Consider the following 22028-nt stretch of genomic DNA (forward strand, 5'->3'; position numbering starts at 1 on the left):
GGGACACTTAGGTTGCTTCCATGTCCTGGCTATTGTAAATAGTGCTGCAATGAACATTGTGGTACATGACTCTTTTTGAATTATGGTTTTCTCAGGGTACATGCCCAGTAGTGGGATTGCTGGGTCGTATGGTAGTTCTATTTTTAGTTTTTTAAGGAACCTCCATACTGTTCTCCATAGTGGCTGTACCAATTTACATTCTCACCAACAGTGCAAGAGGGCTCCCTTTTCTCCACAGCCTCTCCAGCATTTATTGTCTGTAGATTTTTTGATGATGGCCGTTCTGACTGGTGTGAGATGATATCTCATTGTAGTTTTGATTTGCATTTCTCTAATGATTAGTGATGTTGAGCATCCTTTCATGTGTTTGTTGGCAATCTGTATCTCTTCTTTGGAGAAATATCTATTTAGGTCTTCTTCCCATTTTTGGATTGGGTTGTTTGTTTTTTTGATATTGAGCTGCATGAGCTGCTTGTAAATTTTGGAGATTAATCCTGTCAGTTGCTTCATTTGCAAATATTTTCTCCCATTCTGAGGGTTGTCTTTTTGTCTTGCTTATGGTTTCCTTTGCTGTGCAAAAGCTTTTAAGTTTCATTAGGTCCCATTTGTTTATTTTTGTTTTTATTTCCATTTCTCTAGGAGGTGGGTCAAAAAGGATCTTGCTGTGATTTATGTCACAGAGTGTTCTGCCTATGTTTTCCCCTAGGATCATGTGCTTTTATCCATTCTGTCAATCTCTGTCTTTTGATTGGAGAGCTTGATTCAATTACATTTGAAATAATTCCTGATAAGGAGGGTCTTATTTCTGTCATTATGCTATTCGTTTTCTGTACACCTTATAGCTTTTTGTCCCAAATTTCCTGCATTATTGTCTTTTGTGTTTAGTTGATTTTCTATAGTGAAATGTTTAAATTCCTTTCTCTTTTCCGTTTGTGTATTTTCTATAACTATTTCCTTTGTGGTAATCATGGGGATTACATTTAGCATCCTAAAGTTGTAACACTCTAAGTTGAATTTATACCAGTTTAACTTCAATGACATACTAAAACTCTGCTCCTTTACATCTCCATCCCCACTCCTTTCAGTTGTTGATGACACAAAATTATAAACTAATAATTTTAAAAAATTTAAAAATTTTAAACTAATGTTTAGTTTAAAAGCCAAAAAAAAAACCTAATAATTCTTTTAAATGCATTAGTCCCTCAAATTATGTAGAAAGCAAGATATGGAGTTAACAAACCATAGTTACAGTAATACTAGCATTTACACTAATAACTGCTCTTTTTTCCCTTAAACGTATTAGTCTCTTAAATTATGTAGAAAACAAAAAGTGCATTTACAAACCATTGTTACAATAATACTAGCTTTTATAATTACCCATGCATTTACCTTTATTGAGATCTTTATTCCTCCATGTGTCTTTGAGTTACTGTCTAGTATCATTTCGTTTCACCTTGCAGGACTCCCTTAATCATTTCTTACAGGGCAGGTCTGGTGCTTATAAATTCTCAGCTTTTGTTTATTTGGGAATATATTAATTTCTCCCTCACTTTTGAAGGACAGTTTTGTCATATATAGAATTCCTGGTTGACAGTTTTACTCTTCTAGCAATTTGCATATACCGCCCACTGTCTTCTGACCTTAAAATTTTCTGATGAGAAATTATCTTCTGATAATCTTATTGAGGATTCCTTTATATGACTATTTGTCTCTCTCTTACTGCTTTCAAGATTTTCTCTTTGAGAACAAACGTATGGACACCAAAGGGGGGAAAGCAGTGGGGTGGTGGTGGTGGTGGTGGTGGTGTGATGAATTGGGAGATTGGGATTGACATGTATACACTGATGTGTATAAAATGGATGACTAATAAGAACCTGCTGTATAAAAAAATAAATAAAATTTTTAAAAAGAGATTTTCTCTTTGCATTTGTCTCTTTAAAGTTTGATTAAATGAGTCTCAGTGTGGGGCTCTTTGAGCTCATCTTATTTGGAGTTGGTTGAGATTCTTGGATGTTTATATTCATGTATTTAATCAAATTTGGGGAGTTTTCAGCCATTATTTCTTCAAATATTCTCTCTCCCCCTTTTTCTCTCTCTTCTCCTTCTAGGACTCCCACTATGCATATGTTGGTCTGCTTGGTGGTGTCCTATAGGTCCCTTAGGCTCTGTTCACTTTTCTTCAGTCTTTTTTCTTTCTGTTCCTCAGACTTGATAATTTCATTGCCCCAGCTTCAAGTTTCCAGATTCCTTCTTCTGCCTGCTCAAATCTGCCTTTGACTCCCTTTAGTGAATTTTTCATTTCAGATATTGTACTTTTCAGCTCCAGAATTTCTTTTTGGTTTCTTTTTAAGTTTTCTCTTTACTGATATATCACTTTTTTTTACACATGATTTTCATGACTTTCTCTACATCTGCCTTTAGTTCTCTGAGCATCTTCAAAAGTTGTTTTAAAGTCTTTGTCTAGTATATCTGCCATCAGGTATTTTTCAGTGAAAATTTCTGTTGATTTATTTCTTTCCTTTGAATGGGTCATCTTTTAAATTTTTTTTTGTATGCTTTGTGATTTTTTTGTTGAACTGGACATTTGAATCTAATAATGTTATAACCCTGGAAATCACTTTTTAGCAGGGTCTATAACCCCCCTGCTCAACCTCCAGCCTTCTATCACCCTCCCCACAACTTACTTTGCTCAACCACACTGACCTTTTGCTGCTCCAGTGTGGCGCTTCCTGTGGGGTCTTTGCAGTTGCTTTTCTCCTTGCTGGAATGCTCATCCACCAGAGTCACAAAAACTGGCAACTTCTTTTCATTCCAGTAGAAGCTCAAAGGTCACTTCTTCAGAGCAGCCTTCCCTTGAATATCTTTTCTAATGTTAAGTGTCCCCCGGTGGAATCGTTATCACTAACTTATTTATCTTCTTTATAGCACTTATTACTACTAAAACTATCTATTTATTCATTTAATGGCTGTAGACTCAAGGAGAGGAGGATTTCTGCTTTGTTCACTATTTCTCCAGCACCTAGAGTGGTGCCTGGCACAGAGAAGTCATTCAAAAAACATTTGTTGAATATGGGACTGGATGCAGTAGGCCACTTGAGGAGGCTGTTGCAGTGGCCCGAGAGTTACTAGTGGTCAGAGGAGGGTAGCAGCAGCAGAGACACAAAGAAGTGGGTTATAAGGGACGTGTTTTGGAGGTTGAAACAAAGAAGTCTTTTTTCTTTTCCAATTATTTTTATTGAAGTACAGTTGATTTACAATGTTGTGGCAATCTCTGCTGTACAGCAAAGTGACTCAGTTATACGCACACAGACACATATATATACATATATATACATACATATAGTTTGCATATATATATACATACACACCCACACACACACACACATATATAGTTCACATCTACCAACCTGAAACTCCCAGTCCATCCCTCTCTCTTGGCAACCACAAGTTTGTTCTCTACGTCTATGAGTCTGTTTCTGTTTTGTAGATAGGTTCATTTGTGTCATATTTTAGATTCCACATATAAGTGATATCATACGGTATTTGTCTTTTTTTTTTTTTTGGCTGCACTGGGTCTTTAATGCTACACACGGGCTTTCTCTTCATGGCGAGTGGGGGCTACTCTTCGTTGCGGTGAGCAGGCTTCTCATTGTGGTGCCTTCTCGTTGTGGAGCACAGGCTCTAGGCACCAGGCTTCAGTAGGTGCAGAATGCGGGCTCAGGAGTTGTGGCACGTGGGCCCTAGAGCACACGGTCTTCAGTAGTTGTGGTGCGTGGGCTCAGTAGTTGTAGCGCACGGGCTTAGCTGCTCCGTGGCATGTGGGATCTTCCGAGACCAGGTATCGAACCCATGTCCCCAGCATTGGCAGGCGGATTCTTAACCGCTGCACCACCAGGGAAGTCCCTGTCTTTCTCTTTCTGACTTACTTCACTTAGTATAATCTCTGGCTGCATCCATGTGGTGGCAAATGGCATTTTTTTCTGTTTTATGGATGAGTAATATTCCATTGTATATATGTACCACATCTTCTTTATCCATTCATCTGTCGATAGACATTTAGGTTGTTTCCATGTTTTGGCTATTGTGAATAGTGCTGCTGTGAACACTGGGGTGCATGTATCTTTTTGAATTAGAGTTCTGTCCAGGTATATTCCCAGGGGTGAGACTGCTGGATCATATGGTAATTCTATTTTTAGTTTTCTGAGGAACCGCCATACTGTTTTCCATAGTAGCTTTACCAACTTACATTCTCACCAACAGTGTAGGAGGGATCCCTTTTCTCCACATCCTCTCCAGAATTGAAACAAGTAAGTCTTAACACATTACTGACCAGGGGATTTTTGCAGAAACTAATGCTTGTGGCCATAATATGCCTCGGGTCAAAAATGTGCTAATGATTGATATTTTGATGTAAGGAGTGAAGGAATGGGAGGAGTCAAGAATGACTCCTGGGTTTCTGGTTTGAGTGGCTGAGTGAACAGTAATACCATTAGTTGGAAGGAGAATTCTGAAGATGAAGAAGGTTTGTGATTAAGACCATGGGTTCAGTTCTGGGTATTACCAGTAAGACACCTGAAAGAAACCCAAGTGGAGACACTGAATACATGGGTAGCTATATGGGCTCAGAGACGAGGTCTGGTCGTAAACTTGCAATACAAATCTGGAAGTTGTCAGCATATAGAAGCTAAGTGAAGCAACGGGTGTGAGCAAAGTCTCTTAGGAGGAAAGCTTGAAGTAAGGAAAGGTAGAGGTGAAAGGAATGTAAAAAAACAATCCCTTTTAAAATCACATCAAAAAAAAGAAAAAAACCTTAGGAATAAACCTGACCAAGGAGGTGAAAGACATATATGCTGAGAACTATAAAACATTAATAAAGGAAACTAAAGATGATTCAAAGAAATGGAAAGGTATCCCATGCTCCTGGATTGGAAGAATTAATATTGTTAAAATGGCCATACCACCCAAAGCAATCTACAGGTTTAATGTGATCCCTATCAAATTACCCATGATATGTTTCACAGAACTAGAACAAATAATCCTAAAATTCATATGGAACCATAAAAGACCCATAATTGCCAAAGCAATCCTGAGGAAAAAGAACAAAGCAGGAGGCATAACCCTCCCAGACATCAGACAGTACTACAAAGCTACAGTAATCAAAGCAGACTGGTACTGGCACAAAAACAGACATATGGATCAATGGAACAGAACAGAGAGCCCCAAAACAAACCCACACACCTATGGCCAATTAATCTTCGACAAAGGAGGCAAGAATATACAATGGGAGAAAAGACAGTCTCTTCAGCAAGTGGTGGTGGGAAAGTTGGACAGCCGCATGTAAATCAATGAAGTTAGGACACTCCTTCACACCATATACAAAAATAAACTCAAAATGGGCCTACAGACTTAAATATAAGACATGACACCATAAAACTCCTAAAAGAGAACACAGGTAAAACATTCTCTGACAAAAATAAAATCGTACCAATGTTTTCTTAGGTCAGTCTCCCAAGGCAACAGAAATAAAAGAAAAAATAAGCAAATGGGACCTAATCAAACTTACAAGCTTTTGTACAGCAAAGGAAACCATAAACAAAATGAAAAGCCAACTTAAAGACTGGGAGAAAATATTTGTAAATGATGTGACCAACAAGGGCTTAATTTCCAAAATATACAAACAGCTCATACAACTCAATAACAAAAAAACAAACAACCTAATTGAAAAATGGGCAGAAGACCTAAACAGACATTTCTCCAGAGAAGACATACAGAGTGCCAACAGGCATGTGAAAAGATGCTCAACATTGCTAATTATTAGAGAAATGCAAATCAAAACTACAATGAGGTAGCACCTCACATTGGTCAAAATGGTCATCATTAAAAATCTACAAATAGCAAATATTGGAGAGGGTGTGGAGAAAAGGGAACCCTCGTACACTGTTGGTGGGAATGTAAATTGGTGCAGCCAGTATGGAGAACAGTAGGGAAGTTCCTTAAAAAACTAAAAATAGAGTTGTCATATGATCCAGAAATCCCACCCCTGGGCATATATCCAGACAAAACTATAATTTAAAAGATACATGCACCCCTATGTTCAAAGCAGCACTATTCAGAATAGCCAAAACATGGAAACAACCTAAATGTCTCAACAGATGAATGGATTAAGAAGATGTGGTACATATATACAGTGGAATACTACTCAGCCATAAAAGTGAAAGAAAGAAAGAAAATGCCATTTGCAGCAACATGGACGGACCTAGACATTATCATACTAAGTGAAGTAAGTCAGACAGAGAAAGACAAATACCATATGATATCACTAATATGTGGAATCTAGAATATGACACAAATGAACTCATCTACAAAACAGAAACAGATTCACAGGTATTGATAACAGACTTGTTGTTACCAAGAGGGAGGGGGGTGGGGAAGGGATGGATTGGGAGTTTGGGATTAGCAGATACAAACTACTATATATAAAATAGATAAACAATAAGGTCCTACTGTATAGCACAGGGAATTATATTCAATATCCTGTGATAAAACATAATGAAAAAGAATAAAGAAAAGGATATATGTATAACTGAATTATTTTGCTGTTCAGCAGAAATTAACACAACACTGTAACTCAGTTATACTTTAATAAAATAAATTTTAAAAAGAAAAGGTAAAGGCAGAACCCCAAAGGAGGCTGAGATGGAATAACCAGAAAAATAGAAGGAAAACCAGATTGTAACATAAAGGAGCCAAGGGAACAGTCTGAGAGAGCAAACTGGACGAGGCCAGAAGAGTGTCCCTGGGATTTAGGAATGTGGAAGTCATCGGTAACGTTAGGATTGCCTGAGAATGGAAGGAGCAGAGTTCAGATTATAGTGGGTTGAAGAGTGAGGCGGAGGTGAGGCACTAAAGGCAGCAGGTGTAGACAACTCTTTTAAGAACTCTAACTGCAGTGGGAGGAAAGAGATGGGGCAGTGGCTGGAAAGAGACGTGGGATCCAGGGAATACTTTTTTTTTTTTTTTGGCCGCACCACACGGCATGAGGGATCCTAGTTCCCTGACCAGGGGTCGAACCAGTGACCCCAGCAATGGAAGCACAGTCTTAACCGCTGGACTGCCAGGAAAATCCAGGGAATACTTTTTAACAATGGGAAAAATCCAAGTGCGTCAAGTGATGAAAAGAAGCTAATAAAGAAGGGGTTGGAGATACTAAGAAGGGAGATAATAACCTGAGAAGGATAACTCTGAGCAGACAGAAGACGAGACTGGCCTTGGATGGGAAGAGACACACCTCCTTCAGTGTAACGTGGAGGAAAGTATCAATAGAAAGAATACATGTAGAAAAGGTCCACCTCTAGTTTAGGGTAGACTGATTTACCTACAACTGTTCTAGTCACAGAGACAGATGTGACTACTTGTTAGTAGTGTTGGTGGTGGGAAGCTGATTTGTTCCCATCTGATGGCTAATTTCTCTGTAAAGTTGGAGGTAAGTCATCTGTTAAATGTTGATGGGAAGTTTGAAGTAACAGCTGCTGAAGGATAGGAAGAGCAGCATGCTAAAGAAATACAGTGAGAGCGCCACGTGCAGGAAAAGCACCAAGTATACAAAGTACCTGGCACATAACAGGTGCTCCATAACCAGTAAACAATATCTATCAACATTATTATTCTGAACGTTGGCCAATATTACATAGTCACTGACCAGACAGAAGAGTCTACTCTGTAGACAAAGGATTACAAACCACAGCAGTGCGAGTCTGTAGCCTTTATGAATACTAATAGATCATCCTGTAATTTCATATCTTACCATTTATCATGATAGGTCTGCTATTAGCTCTTACATTTTTAGGTATGTTGGTTTTGTCTCACCATATAAAGTTTTTTGAGAGGAAGTACTGCATGTTACTAAGTCTCTGTATCCCTCAAAGTTTCGTATTATTTGTAAAGTAATTTGTCATGGGTTTCCTCTGGTTACAATGGCAAGCCACTGTTTCCTTGCTTTAAAATGGTCAAATAAACTTGTACCTTCCTGTTTTATTTGTGCAGGGTAAAATTTTGGGGAGCTAAGAACTGTATGAATATGACCGTCCACAATAGGAACTATCCGGTTTTCACAAACAAAAGACCTACTACTTACAGATAAAATGTTAGCTGGCTAGCACCACAAAAGAGGCTAAGTTAGAGAAAATATTGTGATCTTTCTTACCATAGTTTCATCCTTCTAAGACACTAAGGATGTGAGGTGTAAACTGAAATATACAGAGATGATGTTTGTTCACCTTAAAGAGTTCAAAATATTTTGGGCTTTTATTCCTACCTACACTTTTATCATGTAAGTCAATTGTAGCTGGAACGGGAATATGGCAATCCCGGTGAAGAGGAGGGCAATATTTCTGTAATAAAACATGGATGACTAGTGCCAGTTTGTACGATGGGTGGTAGCAGTAGTTATTTACTTGTCAAAACTTTGTAACAGAATTCAAAACTTCTTTGGGTGGCAGGTCCTCTCCCAACAGCTAAAATACAGAAATATATCTTACAGCTGAAACCTAACTGGTATTAAAAGGAAACATTTTATTATATAACAGGAGTTGAAGTGTTTGAAAATTTATATTAAAAAACCAAACACCATTCTGGACACAATGAGAAAGCTTTACAATCAAAACTACCGTTTACTTTTCAGAAATCTGACTGAAAACAAATGGTTAAATGTGCTGCAAACAAACAAGTCGTTCTGTCTATTGTGGCGGCTAAACAAAGTGTGAGCAATGGAACCACTGCCCTAATGGTGACTGAAGCAGACGAGGGAAGGAGGGAGCTCATGAGCAGATACCCAAACGCAGGCCAGGAGTCCATCTATGGTCCACTTCCGGTCAGTCTGACAAGTCACTCTGATCCAGCACGATTATCCTGAACAAAAAAGGGAGTTTTGAGTTGGTGTGGTGTTTCTTAAAGACACAAACAACAGCCTCTTTTTATTCAACTGAGTTCAAAGGAAAGAAACTTTGATCTTTATAATCAAGTGAGATTATGATAAGTTAGTGTATCGTGGAAATGTAAAGCATTTCGAGAGCAGCATCTTCTGTACTCCCTCCACCTAAAACCGTTCTTGTGGGACCTCCCTGGTGGCGCAGTGGTTAAGAATCTGCCTGCCAATGCGGGGAACACGGGTCCGATCCCTGGTCTGGGAAGACCCCACATGCCGCGGAGCAATTAAGTCCATGCGCCACAACCACTGAGCCTGCGGGCCACAACTACTGAGCACACGTGCCACAACTACTGAAGCCCACGCACTCTAGGGCCTGTGTGCTGTAACTACTGAGCCCGCGTGCTGCAACTACTGAAGCCCACGTGCCTAGAGCCCATGCTCCACAAGAGAAGCCACCACAATGAGAAGCCCCCTCACCGCAATGAAGAGTAGGCCCCGCTCGCTGCAACTAGAGAAAGCCCACGTGCAGCAACAAAGACCCAAGACAGCCAAAAAAAAAAAAACACACTTCTTGTGCTGTCTACCAATTATGTAATCAAAGTTGGCATTAATTTCCCCTTGTATTTTAATTAACTATAAACATTAGCATTTTTAAAACTGAGTAACTCTGAATTCAAGTCTTTGTCATTAATGTTTATTTAGATACTGGTACATGTTTAAAGTCTGTTCATGTTGTCTATAAACAGTGGACTTTGACTTACAAACATCTGACATCTCATTACCTGGATGGTTCGGACCAACCCAGTCGCTTCCAAAAACAGGGTTTTAGATCCTCTTGATAGGAGGAAGAAAAAACAACTTGATTACTTTCTGGGTCAAAGGGTGAGAGCATTCAGAAGTCACATTAGTACTCTCTCTAGTTTAGGGTGGACTGTTTTCTCTCCATCAATTGTTTTCTTCTACAGAGATAGAATCTTTCTAAAAACACAGATACTGGGCTTCCACTCCTAACATCCTGCAGCTCCCTGTCATAGCAATGGACACAAATGATGCTAATTTCACAAAGTCCCTGCATTATGTTCTCGGTGAATTCAATACTAGCTGAACGCTCACACACACTGGGCCTTGTGCCAGTCAGGGTTCTGGAGGAAACAGAATGCACCCCCAGGCCCTTTAATGAAGTGACTACTTACAGAGGTGTTGTCAGAATTAAGGGAGCAAACAAGGTATGGCAAAGCATCCAGCAACTAGCAGCAGTGGGAAGCCATTACCACCCCTAAGTCTGAAGAGACTGGGGTTGCGGGGGGAGAGGCGGGGCAGAACAGTTACTGGAACCTGGTGAGAGCTAGAACTGGGAAGGATGGGCTGCACTATAGAAGCTGTGCTTGTTGAGGGACATCACTTCCACACAGAGATGAGGTACTGAGGTAGGCAGCAAGGCAAGTAATATCCCAATTATCTGATCTTCTGCTGGGGTCTCCCATTGGCCAACAGGAAGCCGGCTGGCCAGGAAGCCCAGCAGATTCAGTTCACAAGGGTCAGCATCCTGGGGCACAAAGCAGGGCAGAAAAAGGAGAAGAATGAGAATGGACTGGGGAAGGGATAAAAGGGATTCCAGATGATCTGAAAGAGTTAATGATGCTAACTTCCCGAGGAGGAGGAACTTAAATATAGGAGGGCATCATTTGTGAATGGCGCCTTAAAGCTCTATCGAAACAGTTTTGAAATTAAGTTTTGTACTTTTTACATTACTTGTAGACTCCACTTAAATTCCACAATTTATGATTTCTTATCTTTTGAAGACACATTAGAAGGAAAACGTCTTTCCAGACAATATGAGCCTGGCTGAAGGCTTGCTTTAGAAATAGAATTGGCTGTTGTTACTGTTTTGTGATAAAGGCATAATTGGCATTTAACAGAAAACCTGGGCTGAACTACAGGGGAAAAGTGTAGGAGGATTATGTATAGCGTCTGGGAAACATTTCTAAATAACTTTGATGCTCATGGAAGCCCAAGGACTCCAGGCTACATTGTAAATGAACATCCAATTCATACCTTCTTCAGAAGTCCCTAAAAAGCTTTCTGATTTCCTTCTCTCTGGCGTGATGCTTTCTTCCCCTTTTCTCTTCTTTTCACCAACTTCTTGATCTTTGGTATTTGTCTCCCTTCAATGACAATGATTTTGGTCATTAAACCACATGCACAATGGCCAGGGGAACAGGACTACGTTCCCAAGGAAATATAATAATAACTAGAGCTAACTGTGCGTTCCCTGTGGAACAGTTCAAGTGCTGCAATGTATATTAACTCATTTAATTCTCATCACAACTATATAAGGTAGTTAAGTGATGAGAAAACTGAGGCACAAAGAAGTTAAATTAATGCCCAGTAAGTCCTAGAGCTGGGATGAACCCAGGAAGTCTGACTCAGACGCTGCTCTCAACCACTAGGCTGTATTGTCCCAAAGGAAAAAAGCATTTCACTTATGTTGTAATTGGTGTCCTTTTTACAACCACATGTATTTTTATTACCTTATCTTCATTTCCTAAAACTCTCAATATCTAACTGCAGTATCTAACAATTGAAGACCACCTTTGTCAAACCAGTAAGCAGAAACCAACTCCCCACTCAACTATAAGCTCCCTAAGGGCAGAGACAGCCTATCCCTCTGCATCTCTAGCCCCCAGCACAGTGCTCGGCTCACTGACAGTGCTCAACGGATGATGGATGAATCAAACGGACATGGTTTAGGGATTTTTCTTCTGTTTTCATCTGGTGGATATTCAAAATAAAATATGCAAAGTGAGAGAGAAAATAAAGCCAGCTAGGGTGAAAAGGATTTTTTTCCCTCCTAACCTCTCATCACTAATAGAATCACAGGCTCTAAAGTTGGAAGAGGTTATCTATTACCTCCGTCCAAATGCCCTGGACCAGAGAGTCATGCAGCCTACGCTCGGGTGGGAGGAGCTGCTGTGAAAGTTAGTGTAGAGGCAGCTGTTTCTCTATCAGATTGCTGTGGCCATTAGAAAGCTTGTGCTTTACTGAATAAAAATCTCTTACTCTGCAGTTTCTGGTCAGTGGCTCTGTCCTTTGGGGCAGAAGAGAGCAAGCTGACTCTCTTCACTTTACAATATTTCAGGTATTTGGGGGCAGCTATCAAATTCTCTACTCCATTTGCTCTTCTCAGACTGAGCCTTCCCAGCTCCTTCAGCTGTTCTCACATGACAAGGTTTCCAGACTTCTAGCTGTTCTGTGGCCACCCTCTTCTATTTGTTGACTGTTAAAATGTGACACCCCAAAGGAGCCCCACGTGAGTTCTAGAAGTCCTCTAGCTAGCCTAAGACATCACCGTGACCTGGGCTGTACATTTCTGTCTGTTCAGCATCAGTGCTGCACTGACCTTTTCAGCAACTGCATCAAGCTGAGGCCTCATGGAGTCGCTGTCCATGTCTTCTTCAAGGGAATTTCTTGAATTCTTACCACATCTCAAAATGCATGCTAAATGCTGGGCGTATAAAAATAAGACGCACTTCCCATCTTCAATGGAATTACAGTTGAGAAGGAGCTTCCGATCAAAAACGCTTCAATAGGTCAGATCTCTCACATTCTATACTTTTGGATCTAAATGCTCACTTTTATCTTTCAGAGAAATCTAACATTTCCACCTGTCAAGACCATTTTGAAGCCACAGTTTATCTGCCCATCACATCAGCATTTATCCTTAGATTTGTGTTATCTAAAAATTTGATAAGCATGCCTTTTCTGATTTAATTCGAATGACTGATGAAAATGTTGAAGGTGACAGGGCCTGGACACAGCAGTCTTAGAGGCCTGTTTCTATACTAATATCAGTCTGCTAGTCAGTATCTTGAGCACTGTGGGTGGCTGGAGGAAGAGGGGGGAGACAGAAGGCGGGGCTGGCTTATCTAGAGCAATGTAACGCCATCACCAAACATTCCTTCTCCGAGGAGTCCATGTACTTCCTAAAAAACTAAAATCTATCTTTTTCAAAAAACTGAACTAAAATCTAGTCCCCCTTCCTGAAAAAGAAAAAAAAATGATCCCCTGATGGAGAACAATAACCTTGCCGAGCACTTGGGGAGACCCTGTAGCTCCGTGCTGTCCTCAGGTGACTGCAGCCATCTTTCCAGGTCCTCATCAAGCGTAGAGTGAGCTCTGTGCAAGGGCAAGTGAAGAGAATTGAGACAGCAATCATTCCCCTTCTCCCTTGACAAGGAGGCATAGCACTCTAGAGCGGGAAAGGACCTTCAAACTCCTGCTTTCACTATACACATGAGAAAATGAGAGTTCGGTGAGACTGTACCTGGAGTTGTAGTGGTCACTTAGATCCGATTTAAATGTGCACCAGAACCCTCCTTTAGCCTCTTGACAAAAAAGCCCAAAGTGTGATATTAGACTCTGTCTCAATTCTAGATCATTACATCAATTTCCACCTGAGGCTAGAAATGCACACTCATTCCCACAAGTTTTTCAGATTAAGAACTGCCTCTGAGCAAGAGGGAAGACATATGGGAACATATGTATATGTATAGCTGATTCACTTTGTTATAAAGCAGAATCTAACACACCATTGTAAAGCAATTATACCCCAATAAAGATGTTTAAAAAAAAAAAAAAAAGAACTGCCTCTGAGGCTACTGGATGCAGAGAATGTGTTTTCAGAAGGCCTGAAAAGTCCCAACCATCTGAAAAAATATCTTCCACTCTGGCTTGGTGCCAAGGACTGAGATGACTGAGCATCTGTGGGCATCCACCTGTGTCTAGCATAGCCAGCCCTTTTGAAAAAGGAAGAGACAATGATAATAGTAGCTAACTTTTGATAATGTGCAAAGCACTTTATATTTGTATAACCAAATGTAATTTGGCCTTCTTGAGCTACTCTTCTTTTGCCTTAAATAATGGCTAGATATTTACCGAAGGTGTTTGGGGGAGATGGAATGAATGGAGTTACATCATACATTATAGACAAAAGGTTTATAAAACTTTTAAAAGTTTACCTTCCTCCCCCTTTGCCTCTTTGTCTTCTCTGTCTCACCCCCACACACACAAAAAAAAACCTCTCCCCACTTCCTCTCAGGTCCCAGGGCTCTAGTCTCCTCACTTCCTGTCCAGGTCTCTCTCTTTTCCTTCCTTGTGGAGAATAGTTTAGCCCTTGAAGAGTGTGACAGAAACTGGATTCACTACCCAAAAGTTATTCATAACACTCTCCTCCCTTACCTTCCTCTTCTACAGCAGCTGAAAGCTAAAAACTCAATTTCCAGTCTCCCTGGCAACCAAGGGTGGCCATGCGTCACATCTGGCCAAGGAGATATAAGTAGGCATCTGCTGAGAAGGGCTCCTAGGAAAGCTTTTGCTTTCCAGATAAAAAGACATGAAGTTGGCTAGACTACTCCTTTGCCCCACCCTCTTATTTCTGCCTGGAGTATGGATAGCAGCCACCTTGTCCAGGAGTTGACAAGCTTGAAAACAAAGGCCAACATGCTATGTCTGGTAGAGCAGAAAGCTCAGAAGAGCCTAAGTCCCTGGTAGCATCATTGAGCTGCTATGCCAGCCATGCCCTGCCAACCTCCGGGCTTCATGTCATGTGAGACAAACTCATTTAAACACGATGGTGGGGTTTTCTAACGTTTGCAGCTGAAAGTATTCTGCAGGGCTTCCCCAAGGATTTGCTGGTCCAGGATGGGGATGAAGCAAGTGGTGTAAGTGTAGATCCATAGCCTCTCTTTCTTTAAAACGTAAATATTTTGTTCATCATGGATTTTTTTTTTGCATTAGTATTGATTTTTAAAAATATGGCATCAAAATAGTACTTTTCTTGACTTCTGAGTTTTTTGGTGCCTCCTTCAATTTTGTGACCAAGGAGTGTGTTGCACTCACCTCCCTCCAGTCCTGGCCCTGAATAACAGTTCGGACAAAGCAAGAAATGTTAGGAGGCAAAGGAGGTGATCTGAAGTGGTTTACCTTACAACACAGGTCAAAGGAGAGCTCCAAGTCAAGAACGGAATTGGGTTTCTTGAGGCAAACTTGTGTTTTCAGACTGAATTGTCTGGATGGTTGCCTCCATCTACTCTTATTTGGCTAGAAAGATCTAAAAATTCTCTTTCAAATGCTTTGAAAGAAACTGAAACCGATGTTTCCCTCACAAAATGGAGTAAAAACAACAAACAACAACTTTACAAGAAAAAAATAAATAATCCTATTAAAAAATGGGCAAAGGACTAGGATATTTCTCCAAAGAAGATATATAAATGGCCTTCTGCATATGAAAAGATGCCCAACATCGCTAATCATTAGGGAAATGCAAATCAAAACCACAATGAGGTATCACCTCACACCTATTAGGATGCTACTATCAAAAAAACAGAAACACCACCACCCTGGTGGTCCAGTGGTTAAAACTCTGTGCTTCCACTGCAGGGGGCACGGGTTCAATCCCTGTTCGGGGAACTAAGATCCCGCATGCCGCTTGGCACAGCCAGAAAAAAACAAAACAAAACAGAAAATAACAAGTATTGGCAAGGATCTGGAGAAAGTGGAAGCCTTGTACACTGTTTGTGGGAATGTAAAATGGTGCAGCTGCTGTGGAAAACAGGATGGCATTTCCTCAAAAAAATAAAAATAGATTTACCATATGATCCAGCAATACCACTTCTGGGTACATATCCAAAAGAAATGAAAGCAGGGTGTGTTGAAGAGCTATTTGCACACTCACACTCAGAGCAGCATTACAGTAGTCAAAAGGTGGAAGCAACCCAGTGTCCACTAACAGATGAATGGATAAACAAAATGTGATACACACACACACACTGGAATTCAGCCTTAAGAAGAAAGGAAATTCTGATGCATGCTACATGGATGAACCCTGAAGACATTATGCTGAGTGAAATAAGCCAGTGACAAAACAACACCGGAGGGAGATGCAAGAGGGAGGGGATATGGGGATATATGTATACCTATAGCTGATACACTTTGTTATATAGCAGAAACTAACACACCATTGTAAAGCAATTATACTCCAATAAAGATGTTCAAAAAAAAAAAGAATAGTGAAACTCAGAGAAACAGAGAGTAGAACAGTGGTTGCTGGGGACTGAGGGGAGGGGGAAATGGCGAGTTGTTGTTTAATGGGTATAGAGTTTCAGTTTTGCAAGATGAAAAAGTTCTGGAGATCAGTTGCACAGCAATGTGAATATGCGTAGCACTACTGAAATGTACACTTAAAAATTTTGTGTTATATGTATTTTATAACAATTAAGGACTTTTAAAAAATAACAAAAAAAACCTTTTAGGAATAGGGGCTATAAGGATAGTATGACAAAAGACCATTATTTCCTTATTTGTCAATATCAGAAGAAAAACTAATATAAACTAACACTATAGTTTTTTCAAACACTTTAAAAAAAAAAATCCAGCTTTTTCTGTTACCTCTCTGTATCCTCTTCTAGATCCTGAGTTTCTTTGGTCCAAAGCATACTGCTGTCTTCTTTATTACTGTTAGTTTCTTGTTCTTCTAAATGCCTTTGATCTAAAAACAGTTGAAAGACTTAACTTTAGAACAAAAAAAATTTTGAGAAAACCTGCCTTAAAATGGAGTGCAGGACTTCCCTGGTGGCACAGTGGTTAAGAATCTGCCTGTCAATGCAGGGGACATGGGTTCAATCCCTGGTCCGGGAAGATCCCACATGCCGCGGAGCAACTAGATCTGTGCGCCACAACTACTGAGCCTGTGGTCTAAAGCCCGCAAGCCACAACTACTGAGCCCACGTGCCGCAACTACTAAAGCCCGTGCGCCTAGAGCCTGTGCTCTGCAACAAGAGAAGCCACCGCAGTGAGAAGCCCGCACATCACAATGAAGAGTAGCCCCGCGCTCGCCGCTACTAGAGAAAGCCCGTGTGCAGCAACGGAGACCCAACGCAGCCAAAAAAAAAAAAATGGAGTGCAAAAAATTAAGGCTAATCAGTGGACCCTGAAGTCTGCAATGCACGGGTTCCCCTCTTCCCACAAGAGCAGGGGGCCAGGTGGCAATCTGCAGGGCGCCTGTATCCACAGCAGCTGCTTCTGAGGTCTGGGGAGCTCTTTGCCAGGTGAAACGGCAGGAAGCCTTGCCTGTGCCAAGGCTCGAGAGAGACAGAGGAAAGAAATGGCACATAAAAGAGGAGGCAAGAGTCCCAGAAAACAAATTGTACAGATTTATTCTGGGGGGCCACCCTCTTCCCACTTGTTAGATGTTTCCAGATTGGAGCCAGGGAAGGAATTTGGGTGGGTAAGGGTAGTGCCCTTTAATGTATGCCAGGCATTTTACATATGCTATCTCATTTCATCCTGCCAGCAGTCCTATGAAGGGAAGGAGACTAACATTTGTTAAGTATCTTACAACGTACCAGGCACTATGCATGAACATCATTAGGTAGGAGTTATCATTCTCATTTTACAGATGAGGATAACTGAAGCTCAGAGACATTAAACAGTCTGTCATACCAAAGTAAGTAATGGAGTCAGAATTGAGGTGGAGTGTGCCTGACCTCAAGGTCCACACTCACCCAAATGTACCACTGTGCTTCCAAGGACAGTTACAGCAAAATCTGATGAGAAAGAACTGGGGATTTGGCTTACCACTTGCAGCGATGCCCAGATGACTTGCTGTGTTCTCATCCAACACTGTGCATGAGGCCTGCTGCCGCTTCAGGTGCTCTGTCACAACATAGAGCAGAAAGCAACTTATTTCTTCTTTTGCATGTCACATTATCCTCTAGGGCAGTGGTTCTCAAACAGTACTCCTCAGACCAGCAGCCTCAGTATAACCTGAGAACTTGTTAGGTATGCAAATTCTCAGGCCACATCTCAGACTTACTGAATCAGAAACTCTGGGGGTGGGGATGGTGTAGCAAGCCCTCCAGGTGCTTCTGATGCCTGATGAAGTTTGAGAACCACTGCCTTAGGCGTCCAATCCCATGTAACACTAAACATAAAAGTAAAAATAATGATGACGATAGGTAACACTTGCAGAGCTCTAAGTGGCAGGTCCTATTTTCTAATTTGCATACATTAATTCAAGATTAATATTCACAATTAATCTTCACAATACCCTATGAGATTGATCACATTATTGTTATTCCTGTTTAACAGATGAGGAAATTAAGGTAAAGAAAGGTTAAGGAGGGACTTCCCTGGCTGGTGGTCCAGTGGGTAAGACTCCACGCTCCCAATGCAGGGGGCCTGGGTTCAATCCCTGGTCAGTAGAACTAGATCCTGCGTGCATGCCGCAGCAAAGATCCCGCGTGCCACAATGAAGACCCAGGGCAGCCAAGATAAATATTTTTTTTAAAAACAAGGAAGGCTAAGGAACTTGCCTAGCATCACACAGATACTAAGAGGTGTAACTGGAGTTTGAATTCAGGCAGTCTGGCTCTAAGGCTTATGCTCTTAATCTCTACTTTATATCCTCTCTCAAAAAGTTGGTAAATTCAGAGTAGTCCAAATCTTTCCCTATCTCTATTGGCCTAAAGTACACATTTTTGATCTGGTCTGTAGAGAGACAAGAGGCAAAGAATAAAACTTCCAGTTCCTAACGGATTGATCATTAGACTAAGACAAGCGTCTGCTAAACTCCGTGCGCTGCTTCACGTGTGTTAGGCGCTCAGTTTCCTCAAAGTGCTCCCCAGAGCCCATCAGAGAGACAGCTGGGAGGCAGCACAGACGGGACCCCTGGGCTCACCGGCACGGCCCTGTTGTGTGCAGGCACAGGTCTTGCCCTTCTAGCAGGTCAGGAAGCAAGCCCTCCCTGGCAGCCCCTGAGCATCAAGGGGCCCCATAAGGTCATTTAATATAATCTGAAATTTTAAAATCCATTTTTATCTTTGTTAGAGGTAGTCCCTTGTTGATCTTACAAGATTCTAAAGGACCCTCCCCTTTAGGCCCTGGACGGAAGCCTGGAGTTGTGGATGTGTGCCCTTCAAAAGAGTAGGTGTCAGCTCCAGGTCACTCCCCAAAGCTCTCCTGAGAGGAAACAACGAGAGTGATGATAAACAATAATCAGGTAGGCACACCCGTTATTAGGAGAAACTACTCAGGTGCCCTCTGCCCTTTGTCTTTCTGGAAAATTACTGACCCATCTCAAAGTACAAGACATCGCCTAGAAACCTGCCCCAGATAATTCCCATAAGCGAAATGAGGAAGAGTTTCTGCAGAGCACACTGGGGTACAGCATGCCAAGAGGCTGGCTGCAGAAGCCTGGTGACAGCTGCTGAGATGGGGGGTGGGGGTCCACATTGTGACTGCAGAGAGAGGAGAGCAGGATCCAGAGGAAAAGTATCGCTAAGGTCTAACTGCAAAGGAGCCTACAAGTACTGTCCTAAGCCGTGACCAAAAGTCAGACGGCCCTGAGAATCTACCTGAGCGGGACACGAGGGGCTGACCTCTACTCTCACAAGCAGTAGTTCCATGAGTATGTGAAGGAGAGCAACTGGAGGGGAGGAATTTGCAGGGACCCCTTAGGGGGTTCCAGGGGAGGCAGGCTGGTGCCGGGGTGGGAGCCCTAAGAGCCAACAACCCTGTGACCCGCACAACCCTGTGGCACTGGGCGAGGGGTGTGGTGAGGCAAGAAGGGCCTATGACTACAGAAAAGAAAGAAACCGAGGGAGGCTTTGGCAGCTCTGACCGGCTCCACCCAAGTTTGTAAGGCCAACAAGCCAGGGGCTAGGGGTTGGGTAGCCTAGACCGTATCTGCCCATTGAGTCATTCAACTCCCTCCTCCTGATGAGACACAAAACCTCAGAGACCCTGAAAATCAAGAGATGCCCCTCAGGAAACTCCCTACTGTTCCCATACCAAGAACTGTACCATCAGAGGTCTGATGAGATGTGCCCTCTGAGAGTGAGGGGCTGGTCAGCCAGGCTGTCACAAAGAGGGCAGTCAGTCCTCCCTGGAGAAGCAAACCACCTGCCCCAAATGTTTCTATCACCATGCTCCATTTACTTTCAGCATCAGCTCAGCTGGGCAGGCCAGCTGATCAGCTGCAACTAAAATTGAGCAGTTATCCCTCAGTCTCTGCCTGAAATGGAAAATTCTGGTCTCATTAGGTCTTGTGCCACTGACTTCCCTGCCCTCAGGAAAGGGATTCATCCACAATGCCAATACCTTTAATATCTCCTGCTAATGGCAAAACAGAAAGCATGGGGTGTTTTGGCCTGAGTTGCCAGACTTCAGTATGGCTGAAGTATGGCTAGTTTGGTTCAAAAAGGAGCTAAGAATTCTTTTAATAAAACAAGTTCATCATAATAAACCACTTGAATGTTGTTATTTCCTCTTAGAATCATTACCGTAGACCCTTTAAGTAACAAAATGACAACAGACACAGACCAATTATCCTGGCCAGACTTCAGTAGTAGTCTGAGGCCCATTTTATTGGAAAACTGTCTCTTCCAGAATTCTGTACATTCAATCAACCTTTATAGGGCCTTCGGTACTAGTGCTCTCACCTGAGACAAAGAACCATATGTGGTCAGTGACCATAAGAAGCAGGGCCATGGAGTATATTCTGTACTGAGCGTGCCTTACCAATTTCGTCAAGCAGCTCCTGAGATGGTGGTGGTAGCTCATCAATGTGATGCTGCGAGATGGTTTCTACTAGTTCTTAAAAAAGATAAAGGAGAAAGTGACTTACTGCCTTCCTAGACCTGAACTAGGTTTTCGAGGCTTCGACGTGGATTTGACTTAGGATTTCTCAATGATGAAACAAGCTAAGACGGGGAGAAAACCTCTTATATTAACGGTCCTAATTGAGACTTCATATGTGAAAGGCTTTACTCTCCCTTTTACTCTAAACCCTTTCCTACATCACACCTCACCTCAGTCACTTGATCTGTGCCCCTCCCCAAGGATATTTGAGGGACGTGAGGTATAAATTCTTACTAAGAGGCTGGGGTTCCAATTTGGACCAAGACTGCTGGAGGGATATAGAAGCTCTAGACCCGTCAAAATGAAAAAAAGTGGGAGGCTTTTCTCTATAGATTATCAGGCCAGGGGATATGGGAGACCATACTTTGGGCCTTCACGTAAGGGCTCAATTATAACATTAACCAAAACCCCTCAGCATAGTTCACAATATCTCTATCCCCCTGAGGGAAATTCTAAGAGTTGTACCAAAGACACAAGACAATAAGATTAATGGAGCAAAGGCAATTACACCTCAAGAGCTGTTAACGCTCTCATACCCTTTGATCTGGAAATTGTCTTCTAAGACTCTATCCTAAGGAAAAGATCAGAGGTTCAGATAAAGATTTCTGTACAGAGAGCAAAAGTTGGAAAACAACATAAATCTTCAACATAAGGGCATGGTTAAGCAACATAAGTAGAATGGACTACTATGCAGCCATCACATATGTTTATGAATAATTTTTACTGACAAGTAGAAATCCTAAAATATATCATTAAAGAAAAAGAAGCAGGCCAGAGCTGATACACTATACGATCTCAACTATGCTAAGAAAAAGAATATATATATATATATATATATATATATATATACCGCCCCCAAATACTACAAGAGGTTAAAAAATGATGGTAAGGGACTTCCCTGGCAGTCCAGTGGTTAAGACTTCGCCTTCTAATGCAGGGGGTGCAGGTTTAACCCCTGGTTGGGGAGCTAAGATCCCACATGCCTCGTGGCCAAAAAAACCAAAACATAAAATAGAAGCCATATTGTAACAAATTCAATAAAGACTTTAAAAATGGTCCACATCAAAAAAAACTTTAAAAAAATAATGGTAGAATGGTCGTGGTTTTCTCTTTTAAGCTCATCTGTATTCTCTAAGTTTTCTATAATGAGTATGTTTTACTTTTATAGTCAGGGGAAATTAGCATTTTTGTTTGAATCTGCTGTAGCCATCAAAGAAGAGATGAAGTCTCCCTTAAACTGGTTTACTATTACGAACTTGTATTTTGATATTAAACACAGGGTACCTTTTGGCAGGCTCCTCCTCTGAGTGGCACGGGATGATGTGTCAGGTGCCTTGGCAATGCTGGAGGAACCAGCCCCAGGAAATGCAGGCAATCTCTTCTACAAGTAAGACATAAACATGGT

At 41.5% G+C, this 22028-nt stretch overlaps 1 protein-coding gene across 2 annotated transcripts in view; it reads right to left on the bottom strand.

Annotated features, from left to right (window-relative positions):
• Nucleotides 1-8588: 8588 nt before the first annotated feature.
• Nucleotides 8589-22028, bottom strand: part of TEX14 (testis expressed 14, intercellular bridge forming factor) — an 86018-nt gene continuing 72578 nt past the window's right edge. For both annotated transcript variants that reach the window (XM_032616770.1, XM_032616771.1), the window contains 8 exons: nucleotides 21908-22004; nucleotides 20504-20578; nucleotides 17561-17638; nucleotides 16373-16472; nucleotides 13010-13102; nucleotides 10982-11091; nucleotides 9709-9760; nucleotides 8589-8907 (listed from right to left, as the gene is read on the bottom strand). In XM_032616770.1, the coding sequence (XP_032472661.1) occupies nucleotides 8871-8907; nucleotides 9709-9760; nucleotides 10982-11091; nucleotides 13010-13102; nucleotides 16373-16472; nucleotides 17561-17638; nucleotides 20504-20578; nucleotides 21908-22004 (642 nt within the window). In that variant the 3' untranslated portion in view covers nucleotides 8589-8870. The remainder of the gene's footprint in view (nucleotides 8908-9708; nucleotides 9761-10981; nucleotides 11092-13009; nucleotides 13103-16372; nucleotides 16473-17560; nucleotides 17639-20503; nucleotides 20579-21907; nucleotides 22005-22028) is intronic.

Source organism: Phocoena sinus, chromosome 20 (assembly GCF_008692025.1).
Source record: "Phocoena sinus isolate mPhoSin1 chromosome 20, mPhoSin1.pri, whole genome shotgun sequence".
Taxonomy (NCBI): Eukaryota; Metazoa; Chordata; class Mammalia; order Artiodactyla; family Phocoenidae; genus Phocoena; species Phocoena sinus.